The sequence below is a fragment of the Rhineura floridana genome, chromosome 6 (assembly GCF_030035675.1).
Source record: "Rhineura floridana isolate rRhiFlo1 chromosome 6, rRhiFlo1.hap2, whole genome shotgun sequence".
Lineage (NCBI taxonomy): Eukaryota > Metazoa > Chordata > Lepidosauria > Squamata > Rhineuridae > Rhineura > Rhineura floridana.
This window is the reverse complement of record NC_084485.1, coordinates 126,907,755-126,925,722: the sequence shown is the minus strand read 5'-3', so window position 1 is coordinate 126,925,722 and position 17,968 is coordinate 126,907,755. Positions and strand designations below refer to the sequence as shown.

Genomic DNA, 17,968 nt, shown 5'->3' with positions numbered 1-17,968 from the left:
GTCTCCTAATAAGTAAAAATCTGTTCAATAGTGAAATAGCTGAGAGGAGGGCCTGTTTCAGTAAAGGCAGAAGAAGCATAAGACATTTCTTTGTCCTCTCTTCTCATGCATACATTTCCAGTGTGTTTCTCTCTCAGGCCACATCCACACCAAATATTTATCCCACTTTAAACAGTCATGGCTTTCCCCAAAGGATCCTGGCAAGTGTAGTTTGTGAAGGGTGCTGAGAGTTGTTAGGAGACTGTTATTTCCTTCACAGAGCTCCATTTCCCAGAATAGTCTGGGAAGAGGGGCTGTTAAACCACTCTGGCCATTGGACCTCTATCAAGGAAATAGGAGTCTCCGAACAACTCTATGCAACCTTCACAAACTACACTTGCCAGAATTCTTTGCGGGAAGCCATGATTGTTTAAAGGGAAATAATAATGAAAGAAATGTCTGGTGTGGATGTGGCCTCAGGCTCATTCACTTAGCCATTCACTTACAAGACAGAGTAAGTGTATACTTGGGGACACCATTAGAGAATGTAGGAAACCTGCTTGTCATTTCTCAGTTTGGGGCAGTGGGGAGAGAGATTTTGTCCCTCCTCACAACTGGCTTATAATTTAGAGAGCAAACCTGTGTTCCAGGGGTTTGGGGTGGGGTGGGGGTGGTAGAGAGAGACCATAGATTGCTGTAGACCTCTCTTCTGTGTGCATGGTGGTGCAATGGTGCCAAGCTGTGGCACCAACATCAGGTGATAGGGCCAGAAACTGAAATCTTTGATCCCTGGAACTGATGTACCATTTCCATCTCCCATTAGTGATAACGGGAGGGGATTTTTTTTAAAAAAATCTGAATCAGGAGATGGATGGGAAGCGCACCCCCATCTTCTGTCCTGGGTGATGTAAGCCAAAAGGCCTTACAACAGGGGTGCCCAACATGGTACCTTCTAGATGTTGTTGGGCTCCATTTCCCAACAGTCCTATGGTCAGGAATAATGGGAGTTCACAATACAACAACATCTGGAGGGTACCACATTGGTTAACCCTGGCTTAGGAAGTGGCAGCTTCATGACATACCTTAGGATGTCATTGCCCCCACCTTAGGATTGCTCTGTCAGCTTGTTCCATAGCACTTTAAGGGAACCATTAAGAACTGGGCCCTTCTCTGCATAGCTCTTGCCTAGGTTTTGTTTCTTAAGCCCCATCTGCACTAGACATTTGAAGCAGTATCATACTATTTTAAACAGTCATGGTTTCCCCAAAAGAATTCTGGGAACTGTAGCTTGTTAAAGGTGCTGAGAGTTGTTAGGAGACCCCTGTTCCTCTCACAGAGTTACAATTCTCAGAGTTCCCTGGGAAGAGGGATTGATTGTTAAACCACTCTGGGAATTGTCACTCTGTGAGGGGAATAGGGGTCTCCTAAAAACTCTCAGCACCCTTCACAAACTAAACTTCCCAGATTCTTTGGAGGAAGCCATACCAGTTGTTAATGTGGTATAATACTGCTTTAAATGTCTAGTGCAGATGAGGCATTAGGCATGCAAAGGTATGACAAAGAAATGGAACCCAGGAACTGGTATGCAAATATTATCGTGTACATGCACAGATAACATACTGGAAATAGGCCTGTACCATGTAAAATATTTACATATATAAAAATGGCTTCTTCTTTCTTTTACAGAATTGTTTCTATTACTGGGGATTTGCTGCCTGGCTTGCTTATTATATCAATCACCCTCTTTACACACCACCCTGTAAGTAGCAACATAACTCTTTTTTTTTTTTAGCATTTCATTGCCAATTGAGCGCTAAATGAAACCTCCAACACTTTTTTGTTTTGTAGCCTATGGAAAAAAGCAGGTCAATTTTGCTCTAATCATGTTTCTGGTAAGTTGCAAATTTAAATATGATATTGTAAGAAATGTCCTTTGCTGTACTTTTAATACTACTATATGGAGCAGGTGACTACAGGTGTAGAAATGGTAACTATACTCCTAACTACAGCTAAAATGCCCCCCCTCCTTTATTTATTTATTTATTTATTGTACTTTTAGACCGCCCTTTAGCGACAAGCTCTCAGGGCGGTGTACAACAGAATAAAACCACATTAAATACAGATGAGTGTGGGTACAATACAACTATAAAAACATTTTAAAAACAAGGTTAAGACAAAGATAAAATAAAATAAAATACAATTAAAATTAAAATGCCTGGGCAAAGAGGTAGGTCTTTACCTGGTGCCGAAAAGATAACAAAGAAGACGCCAGGCGTATCTCGTCAGGGAGGGCATTCCATAATTCGGGGGCCACCACTGAGAAGGCCCTAGATCTAGTTATTGCTCTCCGGGCCTCCCTATGAGTTGGGACCCGGAGAAGGGCCTTCGACGTCGAGCATAGCGAACGGGTAGGTACATAGCGGTAGAGGCGTTCCATCAGGTATTGCGGTCCGATGCCTTTAAGGGCTTTATAGGTAAGAACCAGCACTTTGAATCTGGCCCGGAAACATATTGGTAGCCAGTGCAGCTGGACCAGGACAGGTGTTATATGGTCAGATTTTTTAGTCCAAGTAAGAACTCTGGCCGCAGCATTCTGCACCAGCTGAAGTTTCCGAACCGTCTTCAAAGGTAACCCTACGTAGAGTGCATTACAGTAGTCCAATCTAGAGGTTACCAGAGCATGGATAACTGTGGCGAGGTTCTCCCTGTCCAGATAGGGTCGTAGTTGGGCTACCAGCCGAAGCTGGTAGAACGCGTTCCGTGCCACCGAGGCTACCTGAGCCTCCAGTGACAGGAGCGGATCTAATAAGACCCCCAAACTACGGACCTGCTCCTTTAGGGGGAGTGTAACCCCATCTAGGGTAGGTCGGACATCAACCATCTGGGCAGAGAGCCCCCCCCACCAACAGCATCTCAGTCTTGTCAGGATTGAGTCTCAGTTTATTAGCTCTCATCCAGTCCATTATCGCGGCCAGGCAGCGGTTTAGTACATTGACAGCCTCACCTGAAGAAGATGAGAAGGAGAACTAGAGCTGCGTATGATCAGCATATTGCTGGAAACGCACTCCAAATCTCCTAATGACCTCACCCTGCGGCTTCATATAGATATTAAAGAGCATGGGGGACAACTGAACACTGTGGGACCCCATATTGGAGTACCCAGGGACTCGAGCAATGCTCCCCAAGCACCACCATCTGGAGACGATTCTCGAGGTAGCAGCACAGCCACTGCCAAGCAGTGCCTCCAACTCCTAAGTCCACAAGTCACCCCAGAAGGATACCATGGTCTATGGTATCAAAAGCCGCTGAGAGATCAAGGAGAACCAACAGAGTTACACTCCCTCTGTCTTTCTCCCGACAGAGGTCATCATACAGGGCGACCAAGGCTGTTTCTGTACCAAACTCCGGCCGAAAGCCCGATTGAAATGGATCCAGATAATCAGTTTCATCCAAGAGAGCCTGGAGCTGGCGAGCGACCACATGCTCTAGAACCTTGCCCAGGAATGGAACATTTGCTACCGGTCTATAGTTGTCAAGGTTGTCAGGGTCCAAGGAGGGTTTTTTTAGGAGCGGTCTCACCACCGCCTGTTTCAGGCAGAGTCTGAATGGTTTTATAGAATCTGAGATGTGGCAATTGTATATAAATTCACTTAGTATGTATGAGCACGGGACAACAGATTGTATGAAAACAGGTTTGAATTGTGATTTTTTTGTGGGGGAAGCCTGTTGCTTCTCTTGTGTTTTTGCATAGAAGTACAATGATTTAAAGGGTGCTGAAACCTTCAAATGAAACTTATGCCACTTTAAGGTCAAGTTTGGACTACACATTACGCTTCATATGTAGTGTGGAGCTATGTCTCGGTTTTTTAAAATAATTTACATCCATACAATGGAGTTTCATCAGGAGCACAGTGTGCAAATATCACACACACACACACACACACACACATGTTGCAACCCCCCCAGTTCATTCCTAGTGCTTTGTAGAGAGGGAGCTAATGGGATTTTTTTTGTTCAACTAATCCTCATAACTATGTTAGGGGAAATTGGTGTGGTGGGATCACGGCTATGATCCTGATAAGTAAGCCTATTCAGGTGGACACATTAGAAGGTTAATGAGTTGTAAAATCAGTAACTGGGTTGTCTCCCCAGTTTATTTTGTAGTTATGTATGATGTTTTGGATCATCCAGTTTGTATTCTAATTTTAAGCTACCTTGAATATGTAGAGAGCGCAGGGTAGAAAAAACCCTTTCAATTAATAAATTGGAGAATACATTCATAACTGCAAATTATTCATGTCAGTACAGCATTTAACACACTTTTAGGAACATGATGTCTTAACAGTCTTCAAATAGAAGGTGGATAAATTCCTACATTAAAATGTCTTCCAAGTTCCATGTAGGAATTTCATCATCTTTGAGCTGAAACTGATTCCAAAGAAGCAGCTCAGGTCTTTCCCCCTGATTAACCATTCACTTACAAGACAGAGAATAAGTGTATACTTGGGGACACCATTAGAGCATGTAGGAGTGACCTTCTGTGTACATTTCTAGATAGATGATGAATCACATATGCGAACAGGTCCTGTGTGCAGCCTCATTCAGCTGTTGAGGCACACACAGCAATATTCAGCAATAGCACAGTTCAGGAAGTTCCTAGCAAACAACTACTGAATATCTGACTGGGCTACACACATGTTGCCATGGCTGATGCATGTGCAGTAAGTTAGGATAGGGTCTTTGTGCAGATGGACCAAACTAGAAATTTGCTTTGGCCTTGGGCTATGTTGGAAGTAGCTCATCAGAGAAATAGCTGTTTTGATACAATGACCCCAATCCAGCTCTAATCACGGGCAGTTGATTGTAGTTAACAACCAGTGGTCCTAAATTGGGACACAACTAGCCAGTTCAGTGGTATTTGCTATGTGCATGGTAATGCACATGACACCAGCATTGTCTACACGTGCCAAAGAGGAGTTCAACACGAAGATTAGGATTTTGGGAAGGTTTATGTTGGATTGTGGCAAATTTGTTCAGAGCTCTCTTTATTTAAAACAATCTTTGTTTTCATTATCTTTTATTTCTTCCACTCTCTCGTTTTGCAGACATGTGAAGCTGGAAACTTTTCTATCCATGTTGCACTTAGTAATCTGAGAAGAGATGGTAAAAGCTGAGTACTTGGTTTCTGTTTTTGTATTATCATTACTTTGGACTTGAGTTAGGAATAGGGTGAACTTGCAAAGGTGTAAAATGACCTCTTGAGTGATTCCTGTCCTTCTCAGATGAGTTTGGAATCTTACAGTACTGACTGTGATCTGTGGCAATTAAGCCTACTACAAATGATCTGCCACAAATTATTACAGTTTGGAGTGTTCCTGTTCAGGGTTCCAACCAGCCATGCCCTTTTCCAGGATACTCCACTTCATTCTCCTTGCCCCCCATCCAGTTTTCTATACCCCCCAATCCCAACAATCAGCCAGCATTCTGTGCCTACTGAAGATGCTCAGTCCACATTTGGCTGTTTGGATCCCCTTAATGTACTTTATATAGAGAGAGATCATTTTCACTTCTGCAAACCTTGGGGTTCCTCCAAGCCTGCTGATCCCACTTGGTGCTGGTACGGAATAATTTATATTCCAAGAATGAGTTCATTATTAGGATGTAGGGTTACAGCTATGAAGATTCTGGGCACAATTTAGGTTATACAAGGTGGCTGATAGACACCATAGGAACTGCCTAATTGTAGTCAGTCAGCTTTGGTTATGCACTAATGATAATCCCGTTTTAGAAAAGATGTCCAAATATGCCATTTATTTATTTATTTAGTTACTTTGCATCCTGCCCTTCCCTCCCAAAGGAGTCCAGGGCAGCAAGGTAGGGGAGGGGAAAAAGAACATCTATTCTAAACTGTCTAGTCTTAAGGACAGCAAAAAGGAATTTCCAGGTTAACCTATGATAAGATGGTCGTCTGCTCCCCATCCCACAACTGATTACTCTATAGACCAGGGAAGGGCAGTTTTCAGGCTTGTAGGAACTACTTTGGGTTTTACTAGAATCCCTAGATCTACCAACTAGTACCTTGCTGCCAAGACAAGCTGTGTGCTATAGGGCAAAATGTGGCTATATAAAAAGGTATACAGAGAGTACCACTTGTTTTAAATTTCTGTGGATTTTTTAAATCAGTAGGATCCAAGACCAATAAGATTCCTTATCCAACGAAGAATCCTTTCACATGGCTATTTTATTTTGTGTCCTGCCCTAATTATACCTATGAGGTATGTACATTTCATAATTGGACAGCACTATACGATTTAGGGTTTGCTTGATGTATATATATTTAATATTGATATAAACCTAAACTTATTAGGAAATCCTTGAAATTTGAATTGAAATTGAAAAGCTGATTCTGTGTGGGTGATAAAAAACAAGATGTTGAACTTTGCATGCATCTTGAGGGGTGAGGAGTGTAAAGAAACGTTCAGGATTCTATGGGGGAAACTTCTGGAATGGGAAACTCTCAGGAAAATGTATTTATTTTATTTAATATAATTTTTGCCCACCATTCAGGGTATATACCTGGGTACAAAAACAGCTGAAGTGTATCTCAAGTGCATCCTCTATCTTCATAAAATACTTAAGAGGTATCTCTCAGAGGAACTGTGAAGAAGTAAGATAAAGACTGCTTTTTAAAATTGTCCAGTGAAAAAGTAAATAAGACAGGCAGTGCATTGGGTTATTTGTAAATGGGAGCATTCCAGTAGAAGATTTGGAGGATTATACAACTATCCACACCTTATTACATTTTCACATGATGGCAGAGTTGGCCCTACCATTAATTAGGTAGTGTGATATAGCCTGCCTTTGCAGTATTAGCAAAGGGCAGCAAATTTACCAGTTATTTAGTTTCTTGCAATTTTATTTTGCATCCTTTGGATTTTCTGCCTTGGATAGCAAACAATTTTGTGCTGTCTCTACATCCTATTGTCTCTGTTACATTTGAAGAATGTGACTTCTTTATTTGCCTTCATTGAGTTAGTTGAGACTTTAAACATCATTTGGCAAAGGGATGTTGCGACAGAATGTCACTTCTCTAGGAATATACCCTTACTCTGTGGAGCGAGCAGGAGAGAGAAAATGTATTGCAATGGAAACTGAAAAAAATACAGTTGCAGTCCAGAAGGAAGCAGCATGTGTGCACATACATGATTTTTGCACAGAGAACTTCCTTCAAAAGCAGCCAGCTAGACTCCCAAGAGAGAGACTTTTAAAATGAAGGGCTTTTCAAGAGGGGAAAACAGACGAATGTTTATCTACATACAATGATGGCATTTTCCCTTGAAAAAGCTCTCATACCAAACTTCCAAACTGTTTTGTGAACTTGAGGAGAGTATAAAGAAAAGCTGGAGAATGTGGGCCACCTTCTGAAGTTGCTTCCAGACAACCTGCTTATTGAGCATACATCCTGATTTGTTTTGTAGGGAGGTGATATGACGTCGCATCAAGCAATTGTTATCCCACACTCTCCAGTGTATTTTTCTGTCATATTCCTTCCCACATAAAGTCTATTCTCTCTTTTTTTTTCTCGGAAAGCAGTTTGTTGCACAAGAGTACTAAGTCCACTTAAATTGTACAGCCTGACTTTGCCTGTATGTGACCCCCAAAAGAGCAACCCTGGAAGTGCCCCAGGAGAGGAAAACACATAGGAAGAAAAATATGCACACAAAGACATAGCTAGAATAAAACAAGAGGTGTAGTTGCCCAGGCCACAGTGCTTGGAGGTGAGGTGGGTGGCTGATTGGTTGCGTTTTTGACTGATCTGATTGGAGGGCAGGGTCTGGCTCTTTCATGCAGTGCCTCATTCCTGCCTGAGCTTTTCCATCTAGGACAGAACATAAATACTGTGTTCTAGACCCATAATTGTCATTTTTCCCAGAAATTGAAGGGGTGGGGGAGAGGTAAAAATCTGTCCAGGATGCAGAAACAAACCCTATATGAGAATGTGCCTGGCTGGATTACAGCTCATATATCCAAACAGCTCCAGTTGCTTGTTTGATTGTATTTTATTGTTTAATTGCTTTTGTTTTCACAAGTTGGTATTAGAAATAGATATGTTTTGCATGCATTTTTATTTTATTTTAAGGGACTAGGTTGTTTTAGCAATTTTTATCGTGTTAAATAATTCTGAATATTCTTTGCCTTTACAGCTGGGGACTTGGATTGGCTTTACTATCATGACTCAGTGTGTTCCAGGTGAATAGTATTCTTACATTTTTGGGATCGTATTCCGACTAGAATATCTTATAAATGTTGACCTTGTTTATCTCTTTCTCTTGCAGTGGGACTGTTCACCTTACTCTGTTTCATTCAGATGACAATCTGGGCAAAAGATAAACACTGCACCTATATACGAGAGTTTAAGGATTATCCTAGCCTTAGAATGTCTATCATTCCTTTCTTATTGTAAGAACAAAGGTTGTTGGGTTGTTGTTTTTTCATTCATTTATAAGAAACAAAGTGGATCAGGCTGTATGGACATAACCATAGGCAAAGGAAATACATTACAATATAAAGATAATTTATGCAAGGTGTTCCAGGAGCATGCAGAAACTACTCTCCAGTGTGAAATTTTATGGGCTCAAAAGCTACTTCTCCCAGCATTTCTATTTTTTTTTTTCAATAATTTTTATTCAGATTTTCATAAAACATACAAGACAAAATCATAAAACATTCAAAGACAAAAAACAAAATCAAAAATAGTTAAACAAAAAGAAAAAAAGAAAAAAAAAACAAAAATAAAAAATAAAGAGTAAAATATTGACTTCCCATTTGTCAAAGATCAAATCAGTTATAAGTCTATAATATATAACAATCCTGTCTCTTAAGTCATATTATAAAATCACTTTCCTCCAGTAGTTATCTTACTTAATCATCAAATCTCATAAACATTACTTTATTCTTTCCACAAAAAGTCAAAGAGAGGTTTCAATTCTTTAAGAAATATATCTATCAATTTTTTTTCCAGATAAGCATATCGATTAATCCATCTCATTACTAATTATGATAATCTTATTGTCATAACCATAGTCAAAATAAACATTTCAATTAATCCATCACATCAGAATCTGTTAAGTTCAGTAATTTCAGTAGCCATTGTTCTATTATCCCTATTAGTTCCATTTTCCATCTTCCATCTTCAGTAGTCTTGTTAAGTCCAGTAATTTCAGTATCCAATCTTCCATTATCAGTATTCCATAATAATCTTGCTGTCAAAGCCATAGTCATATAGTAAGAGTCTGATGGGAATTACCTCTATCCCAAATATTTTCTTGCCATCCATTCTGAATAGGTTGCTGAAATACTGCTGTAAAATCATATCTCTGTTCTTTTTTTCAAAATACACTGGGTCATCTCTTGAAAGTTTTTCCATTGTCACATGGCTGCAGTTAATTCCATAGATTTTCTCTATATTGGGCTCCATCACATCATTCCAGTCCAGAAGATTATCCATGCCATTGATAACTTTATCTCTAGAATCTTCATTAATTTCTTCAGAGATAACATTGAGTTCCAAACAATAGATTTTATTTCTAAAGTCCATAGACTCCAAGTCTTGTTCCTGTTCCACGTTTGTTCCAATCTCCGGGATCTCCTCTCTCACAGGAACCCCTGTTCCAGTCTCCAGGGTCTCCTCTCTCACAGGGACCCCTGTTCCAGTCTCCAGGGTCTCCTCTCTCACAAGAACCCCTATGTCTTTAATCTCCTGTGTCTCCAAACAATAAATTTTGTTTCTAAAGTCCATAGACTCCAAATCTTTTTCCTGTTCCACGTTTGTTCCAATCTCCGGGGTCTCCTCTCTCACAGGGACCCCTTCCAGGGTCACCTCTCTCACAGGGACCCCTATATCTTTAATCTCCTGCTTCATTTTACTCAATTCAATTTTCAGCTCCTTACAACCCTGTCGCAGGTTTTGTTTCGTTATCTCAATCTCATCCATTATTTTCTGAAACATAGTTATTTCCAGCTTCTCAGCCACTTTCTTAATTGCCATTTTAAAAGAAAAATATAGGAAAACCACTTCTTATTTCAGCAACAATTGGGTTAATACTCCAAACTTGGTGACATCACAGTATAAACAGAGCAGACAGCCTTATCTCTCCATGTTTAAGTAAACAAAATGCAGTTCCCAGGATCGAAACAATTAATGGCGGTCGTCAGAAAACAGATTCGTCAAAATAAAATAGACCAAAAAGAGAGTAGTCTCAGGCAATATAATATTCTTCAAAATAAAAATCTGGAATAGAAATCCCTCTTCAGTGTATATCTTTAGAATGCAAATCCAGGACAGCTTTTTGCAACAAAAACAGAGATAAGCTATTAATTAGTGAGTAGCAGAGAGAAGTTATGGCTCCCCAGTGAGATGTCAAAAACCGATCAATCTGGCAAATCTCTTTTAAACAGCAACAATTTAAGTCAAGTAAAAGAAAAATATAGAAAGAAGGGTGCTTGCCTGTTAGTGCGTTCTCTCTTAGAAGATAAGATGAACGTTCGCTTTTCCAGATAGAGCTTGTTGTTAAAAATCCGTCCCACCTTCGTCGGCTGGACCTCGTCCCATAAATTAATGAGATCTGGTCGTCCCAACAAAAATAGGCTTTGAGGTTAATCTCTTCGTTTCTCCCTACCCGGGACTTCTCCCAGCATTTCTAAATGTGTAGGATTCATTTTTTTTTAATTTAAACAACCTCTATTCAAAATACCCTACAATACAGACTAATGAAGAAACAGAAGAAAAATTTTGAAAATAGCAAATATAAAATAACATAAATCTCAACTAAGCAGATGGAAGAATTGAACTGATATTATTAATGATACAAAGGGAAATACCGTCTATAAACAGAAAACACCGAGTATATCTATGGGGATAGGAAGAGAAGAGAAAATAGAATATCTAATATTAAAGAGAAGAGGGGAATACTGATTACCGGTCTTCAGGAGAACCAAATAAAAACTTATTTTGTCGGAACTATCCATCCATGTGTTTGTCTTTCCGCATAAGTCATAAATGGCCACCATATGGCAGTGAGTCCATAGGATCCGCTAGACCTTTAAGCTCCTTGAGGCAATAAGTTTTCAGAAACTGCAAGGAAAAGGGATTTTTGAAACCAAATCTCCAATGAAACTGAAGGGGCATCTTTCCAGCCCTGGGCTATAGTTAATCGTGCTGCAGTTAACAAATAAATGATTAACTCCTTATACGGTAACTCTGCATTAGAGCTAACAAAAATAGAGAGCAGACACAGTCTAGGATCTAAAGTAACTTCCAGTCCAATAATTGAAATAATTTCTCTAATAACTGCGCAACAAAACTCAAAAATATACTGACAATTCCAAATCATATGATAAGTGTCCCCGTCCCCACAGACCCACCAACACAAAGGAGAACCTGATCGAGTAATGCGGGTCAATGTCACTGGGGTTAAGAACCATCAGTGGATAACTTTTAACGTGTTCTCCCAAACATTGGCAGAGACTGATCAGAGGGGGCACAAAGACCACATTTTATTCCACTGAGAGGGGTCTAAGTCCATTCCCATATCCACTTCTCCTGCATTTCTAAATTTATAGGATTCAATTTTGATTGCTTCCCCCCACCCCGGTTGTCTTCTTAGCTTTGGAGGGTGTTCAGAGCTAACTTCACTATGTTTGGTTGAGGTATATACTTTTGCAGAGAGGGCACGCTTTTAGTAAAGGTGCAGGGGCTAAGCCCTGTGGCAAAAACGAAGCATGAGAAGTTGCCATAAAGTAGTCTGGAATTCCACAGAGCTACATGTTCTGAGACCACTACAAGGAAGGGCACTTCCAGATGACCTGTTTGTTTAGTATTCATCCTGATTTGTTTTCAGGGAGAGTAGGCAAAATTGGCTATTTAATGAGCATTTACTCTGATATTATTGTTTTTGTGGGGAGGCTAGATGACGTTACATCAAAGCAAGTGTTATCCCACACTTTCCAGTGCATTTTCCTCTCACTTATCACAAAAGCACAATCTTTGGGGGAAGTGGGTTTGTTGCACAAGACCTCCTAATCAATTATAAATGTGCAACCAGAATTGGCCAGTATGTGACTGAATCCCACAAAAATACTAATAGTCTGGAAACACCTGAAGGCTCTGGACTAATTGGATCCCAAAACTGAGGCAAAGAAAGCGATATGGGTTGCTTCAAATCAGGCATCTGCTGTGGCAGATACTTTCTGCAACATAGATGACAGTGTTAGAAAGAGATTATTAGACATGAGAACGGCATAGTCTATACATTCAATATAACCATTTGTTACTAGGAATATACTGTTGGAAATTACCATTTCAGCCTGCAGGGTGAGGGCTACCTATCCAAATGTTTTTCATTCTAAGAAACTCCCTGCATATAGAAAAGTTGAACATGAAGGGAAAAGGGGTTTTGTCTGGCTAGTCCTAGCATGCTACATTTAGCATGCTCTCTCTTGGGTTGTTGTTATATTGGGTGGCTGATAATTTTAGCTGTATTTTGTATTGGATTTTAATATTTGTGGGCTTGATGTTATGATTTTTGTATCTTTTTTATTTTGTAAGGTGCCTTGAGGGGGTTTAACTGTAACAGTGCTCTAGAAATATTTTAAATAAATACATTCAGGATGTCTTTTTATGTGGAAGAAGCATTCAGACATTTCCCACAGTCTGAAGTTATGCACTTCCCACATGGCTATATCATGTGATTATTCTACTTGCATTTCTCTTTTTTGGAAAATACTTTATGCTGCACTGTGCATGCCTACTTGCGCATAAGCCTTGTTGAACTCATTGGGTCTTACTTTCAAATAAACATGCATATAGGAGTGGGCTGCACATGTACTTGTAAACATGGGTACTGAAGTGCAGTTCTCAAATACTTTTCTTCAAATGTGCCAGAATACAAGGAAATATGGGGAATATTTTTCCATAGTGTTCAGTGTGTTTAAGAAGACCCTGTGCAAATAACGTTAACAAATGAATGTAATATAATCCTGTCTTAAGCTTTTAAGAACTTAAATGTAAGACTTTATTAACAAAGAGGCTCTGACTGTTTCCTGACAAAGTTTATTTCTCTAGAAACGATGTATAGATTTTTTGCAACTATTTGTAAAGAGATAATATGCAATAAATTCAAGCTTATATTTTGAATACTGTCCAAATAATTATAGCAATAGAAGACATAACGAAGCTGGTTGGTGACGTTTTATAGTTTGTTTTATGCCCAACTTTTTCCAAGTTAAAAAAAACCCACTATAAAATAAAAACCTCCGTCTCTTTTCACAGCCTCACACATACAAATACAATAGAGAACTGTTTGTTACACACCAAATTGTGTCTGAAAAACGTGGTTTGTGAGATGTTAGCAGATGGAAAACAGCAAATCACAATGACTTTTAAGGCCTTATTCAAGTTTATTTAGTTCTACATTTATGAGTCACCTTTCTATTAAGAATGTTCAATGTGACTTGCAAAGCTGTGTTAGACTCATAGATTTAGAATTGTGGGCCATTTAGTCCTGTACAGTGAAGGAAATTTAGAGCTAGAGATCCCCATAGCTGGCTGTGTAGCCTCTGCATTAAGAGCTCCAGCAGAAGAGAGTCCCCATCACCCTATCTTGCTAATTGCTTCCATTGTTGAACTACACTTAATGTTTAGTTTCTCCTAATGTTCAACTGAAATGTACACTCTTACAACTTAAGCCCGACAGAGTTATTTAGTCCTGCTGTCTAGGGTAGCAAAGAACAACTCTTTGCTCTTTTCTATATGTTAGCCCTTGAGAGCTGTGTGTGCCTCCTCCCCCAGCCTTGTCTTCTTCAGGCTATTCCCAGTTCTTTCAACCTTTCCTAATAGGACTTGATTTCTATACCCTTGACCGGTTGTGTTGTCCTCCTCTGCACCCATTCCAATTTGTCTAGATCTTAAGTGTGACACTGGACACAGTTATTCAGATGAACTGTCTGTGGTGTGGTTAATTCTGGGGGAGGGAAACACAGAGGCAGTAGTTGACTAAGCAGCTTTTCACCGACCTCATGGGGAGGAGTATTAACCAGTGGCAGCTAATGGTTCCACGTCAGTGGGGCAGTGAAATCTGCTTTGGTTTTTAGTCCGAACTTTAATGGAGCTGTCCAAGATGCTTCAGCCGCCACTGGCTTTAACCACTCAGTGTACTCACTCAAAAAAACAGCTGTGCTGGTGTGGTTGAAATACCTTCTCCCGCCCCCCGCCAAATAATATAGGGAGCCAGTTCTTCAGAAGCTTTCCATACATGTAGTTTCCATTTCTGGCAGCAATTGTGCCATGAAGATAACTGAGACTTAATTTGCTTCTCTCCAATATAATTGAAAACAGAAAGCTATTTTTAAAATGTTTACCTTCAATACAGCCATCACAGTGGTTATAATTTAGAGATCAGAGCAGCACAAATTGCGCCTCTCATAATGCAACATTCCTGCTTCATAAATCTTTTTTAAAAAGATGTAAAAATCAATAGCACATTGGGGATCTCTTCTACATGGTTTTCTATTGACTTCACTGAGAGCTGCACACAAATTCAAATCTGCTCCAACAAGATTTTTATGGTAGGAAAAATGGCACAAATTCAAAACTCCACCACCGGTACATTTTAATTATGTTTTAAGTGGGATTTAAGTAGCATCCAACCTTGGAATGTTCACCTCAACTGCTGACAGTTTATTTTTAAGTTACAATTGTAATCTAGCAGAAGTGAGCCACAAGTGTAAATGAAGGCCACAGGAGACAAAATGTTTCCTATGCAAACATAAAATGTTGCCACTCCATAGCTGGCAGTGGGAGTCCTCCTTAGGGTGAAATTGAAAATGCTAAGATTTGTGCTATCAAGTCCAAATTTGATCCAAAGCTTAAATTCTGTTCACAGCTTTGCCTTAAGTATAGATGTTTCAAATTAACATCTGTGCTTGTTTCTGCTTTTTATTTCAGAATGAAACAGGAAGTGATGGATATGCATCCTTGGTTTAAAAAGTACACGCACGCACGCACACACACACACACGGTCATATTACAGAAGGATTTTGACCAAGCTTAGTACCTACTCATATGACCCCGTCACTGTTCCAATCTCGAATTCCTAAAACTAGGTTGTGCTTTGTTTAAATTTATTTAAGAAATGAATAAGCTGCTTTTTAGGACAAAGCCATCCCAAGGCAGCTTACAAACATAAGGAAAATTACATACGTTCAGAACAATAGTTTACAAAACTAAAAACTGTTTAAAAGCCCAGCACACCACTCCATACTGAAAAAACAAAAGTTTTTTAGGCCTGTGTAAAAGTTTAACAAAGATGGGGTCATACATACTTCCTTTGGAAGAGAGCTCCAGAGATACAGGGCCACAGTAGAGAAGGTATTAAAAGTATTGTGCCTGTGGGAAGTTTATTCAGTATTTGTAGTGTTCTGCTGTGGCATGGACCTTAGCTGTTGGAGACTTTATTTCAGCTACTGCAGAGCTTCTCTATGCAGTTGTCTGCTGAAAGAAAGCAGAGGTCCCCTTCACCTCTCTATTAGCTCCTGCTGCATGAGGGTGCAGAGGAATTTCCTCATCCTCTAGCTGTTGTTTAGCAAAGTTCACAAAAACCTGTGGAAAGGAACCAGAAAATGTATAATCAGAACTGCTTTTGTTAGGAAAATCCAGAATCTCTGTGAAAATGTCAAGAACAAAGATGAATCATAACTCAGTTGTTAAGCTTGGAAAGATCTCTCCACACTTCACCACACAGATCTCTAAAGTGGGGGGGGGACTAAACTATGGCTCTCCCAGTTCCCATCAGCCCCAACCAGCAATGGTCAGGGATGATGGCCAATGTTCAGGAATGATGGGAGTTGTAGTCCAGCAACATCTGGAGGGCCAATCCAGATGTTGCTCAGCAATCTCAAAAGAATTTGTCTCCCTAAGATCCAGAGTGAAACGCAGGGACAATATGCTGTCCCCCAAATTCACATGCAGTCTGACCTGTTAGAAGTAGCAGCATGCTTAATGAGGAAAGCCATTACGAGGTGGCCTGACATAAAGCCTCTTTATAAACAAGATCTTTTATAATTATTGTTTGTTGTTATGTGCCTTCAGGTCAGTTACGACTTATGGCGACCCTATAAATCAGTGACCTCCAAGAGCATCTGTCATGAACCACCCTGTTCAGATCTTGTAAATTCAGGTCTGTGGCTTCCTTTATGGATCAATCCATCTCTTGTTTGGCTTTCCTCTTTTTCTACTCCCTTCCATTTTCCCCAGCATTATTGTCTTTTCTAGTGAATCATGTCTTCTCATTATGTGTCCAAAGTATGATAACCTCAGTTTCATCATTTTAGCTTTTAGAGATAGTTCTGGTGTAATCTGTTCTAACACCGAATTATTTGTCTTTTTTGCAGTCCATGGTATGCGCAAAGCTCTCCTCCAACACCACATTTCAAATTAGTTTATTTTTATACTGTCTGCATTAAATATGTACAAGGATTGTAAAGAACTAAATTAATCTCTTTGTTCTATGAATGCAGGACAGTCTTGTGAAACCAAAACCATTATTATGGCAAGTATGGGAGCATATTATCTTGGTACATTATGTCTGCAAAAGTGACTGACCACCATTATCTCTTATGTAAATCAACTCCACTCTCTAGTTTCAGATGAACACACACTAGCTATAAATCTAGAAGCACAGTTTTAAAAATTGTGTGTTACCAAAACCTAACACATTTGGCTGGTTTCTAGTTGGGCTTGCATTTTTAAGGTGAATTATTTTTCCATTTTCATTATATTTCCTCTTACCTGATCCAGGATAGTTTGTGTGACAGTATTCTTCGATATTCAGGTTGTCCTTGTTGGAGAGAATCAGGCAGAAGATCCTGGCCAACGAGTAGGTGCATACCTGGTACTGGAGCATGTTGTAGTGCTTTTCCTTTTGTACATTGCCTGGGAAGTTAACTTGAATGAACTGCTCAGCTAAGCTTAGATCCGGAGGCAATCCGGGTTCAGGAGCCTTGATTTTCATGGTGATGTAGCCATCTCCATATCTGTGAAATGCCCATGGTTTATTAACATTCTCTACTTAGGTAGGGAATAGTCATTTATCAGCCATGTATATTGGAAATTGGATATATGCCAAGCTTTCTTACACCCTTAATCTGAACTTAAAAGAAAAGGTGCCAATAACGAAGCAAGAGAAAAAGACATGGTGAAGTTGGAAGAACACGAGGAGTCATTCCAAAATGCATAGAAGGGCCATTGCAGAAAACTTAGTAACTCTTTAATGAGGTACTGCCATTCACAAAATATAGGAACTGAAATGATTAGCAGGGATAACAGACTGGGTCCTCATGCTGTTTTCAGTGTGATCATATGAAAGTGAGTTGGTACAGACAAAACCAGGTACTAGCCATAAATAACTATTTTCTAGTCTACTGATAACAACAAACGTATGTAGTCTCATGGCAAATGATATCACATAATACATTTGTATTGCTAGCTCCTTTGGGTTCCTTGTATTGAGGAAAAAATATGGTCCCAGCTCAATAATTAAATAGCTCCATATCCAGTTTTAATAGAACTGATTTGGAGTGTGTTAAAAGTGATGGAGAGGGAGTGCTATAAACTCATTTTAGTAATGTGTTCTGTCACAGCAAGATAATACAAACAAAGAGTTCTGCTAGATTAGATCCTAATGTCCATCAAGTGCAGCATTCAGTTCACACAGTGGCCAATCAGATGCCTTTGGGAAGCCCACAAGTAGGGCATGAGTGCAACAGCACTCCCCACTCTTTCTCCAGCAACTCCTGGATCCATCTGTGTTGCTAGAGGCCCAGTGACCTCAGTGGCTAGGAGTGCCTTTTACCAGCTTTGGCTGGTAAGACAGCTGAGGCCGTTTCTGGATCAGGATAGCCTGACCACTGTTGTTCATGCACTGGTAACCTC

General features: G+C 39.8%; 2 protein-coding genes across 13 annotated transcripts in view; one reads left to right on the top strand and one right to left on the bottom strand.

The window, feature by feature from the left end:
* Window positions 1-8,847, top strand: part of LOC133387912 (very-long-chain enoyl-CoA reductase-like) — a 37,437-nt gene extending 28,590 nt beyond the window's left edge. For 6 of the 12 annotated variants that reach the window (XM_061633746.1, XM_061633743.1, XM_061633741.1 and 3 more), the window contains 6 exons: window positions 1,666-1,738; window positions 1,828-1,871; window positions 5,085-5,148; window positions 6,163-6,254; window positions 8,184-8,229; window positions 8,316-8,847. In XM_061633746.1, the coding sequence (XP_061489730.1) occupies window positions 1,666-1,738; window positions 1,828-1,871; window positions 5,085-5,148; window positions 6,163-6,254; window positions 8,184-8,229; window positions 8,316-8,443 (447 nt within the window). In that variant the 3' untranslated portion in view covers window positions 8,444-8,847. Of the gene's footprint in view, window positions 1-1,665; window positions 1,739-1,827; window positions 1,872-5,084; window positions 5,149-6,162; window positions 6,255-6,546; window positions 7,299-8,183; window positions 8,230-8,315 lie in introns of those variants that run through there. The other 6 variants (XR_009763602.1, XM_061633744.1, XM_061633742.1 and 3 more) reach the window with 6 other exon arrangements.
* Window positions 8,848-15,514: 6,667 nt separating this feature from the next.
* Window positions 15,515-17,968, bottom strand: part of ABCA4 (ATP binding cassette subfamily A member 4) — a 127,587-nt gene continuing 125,133 nt past the window's right edge. Inside the window, 3 exon segments of the mRNA XM_061630653.1 lie at window positions 15,515-15,637; window positions 16,826-16,850; window positions 16,852-17,070. Coding sequence (XP_061486637.1) covers window positions 15,515-15,637; window positions 16,826-16,850; window positions 16,852-17,070 — 367 coding nt within the window.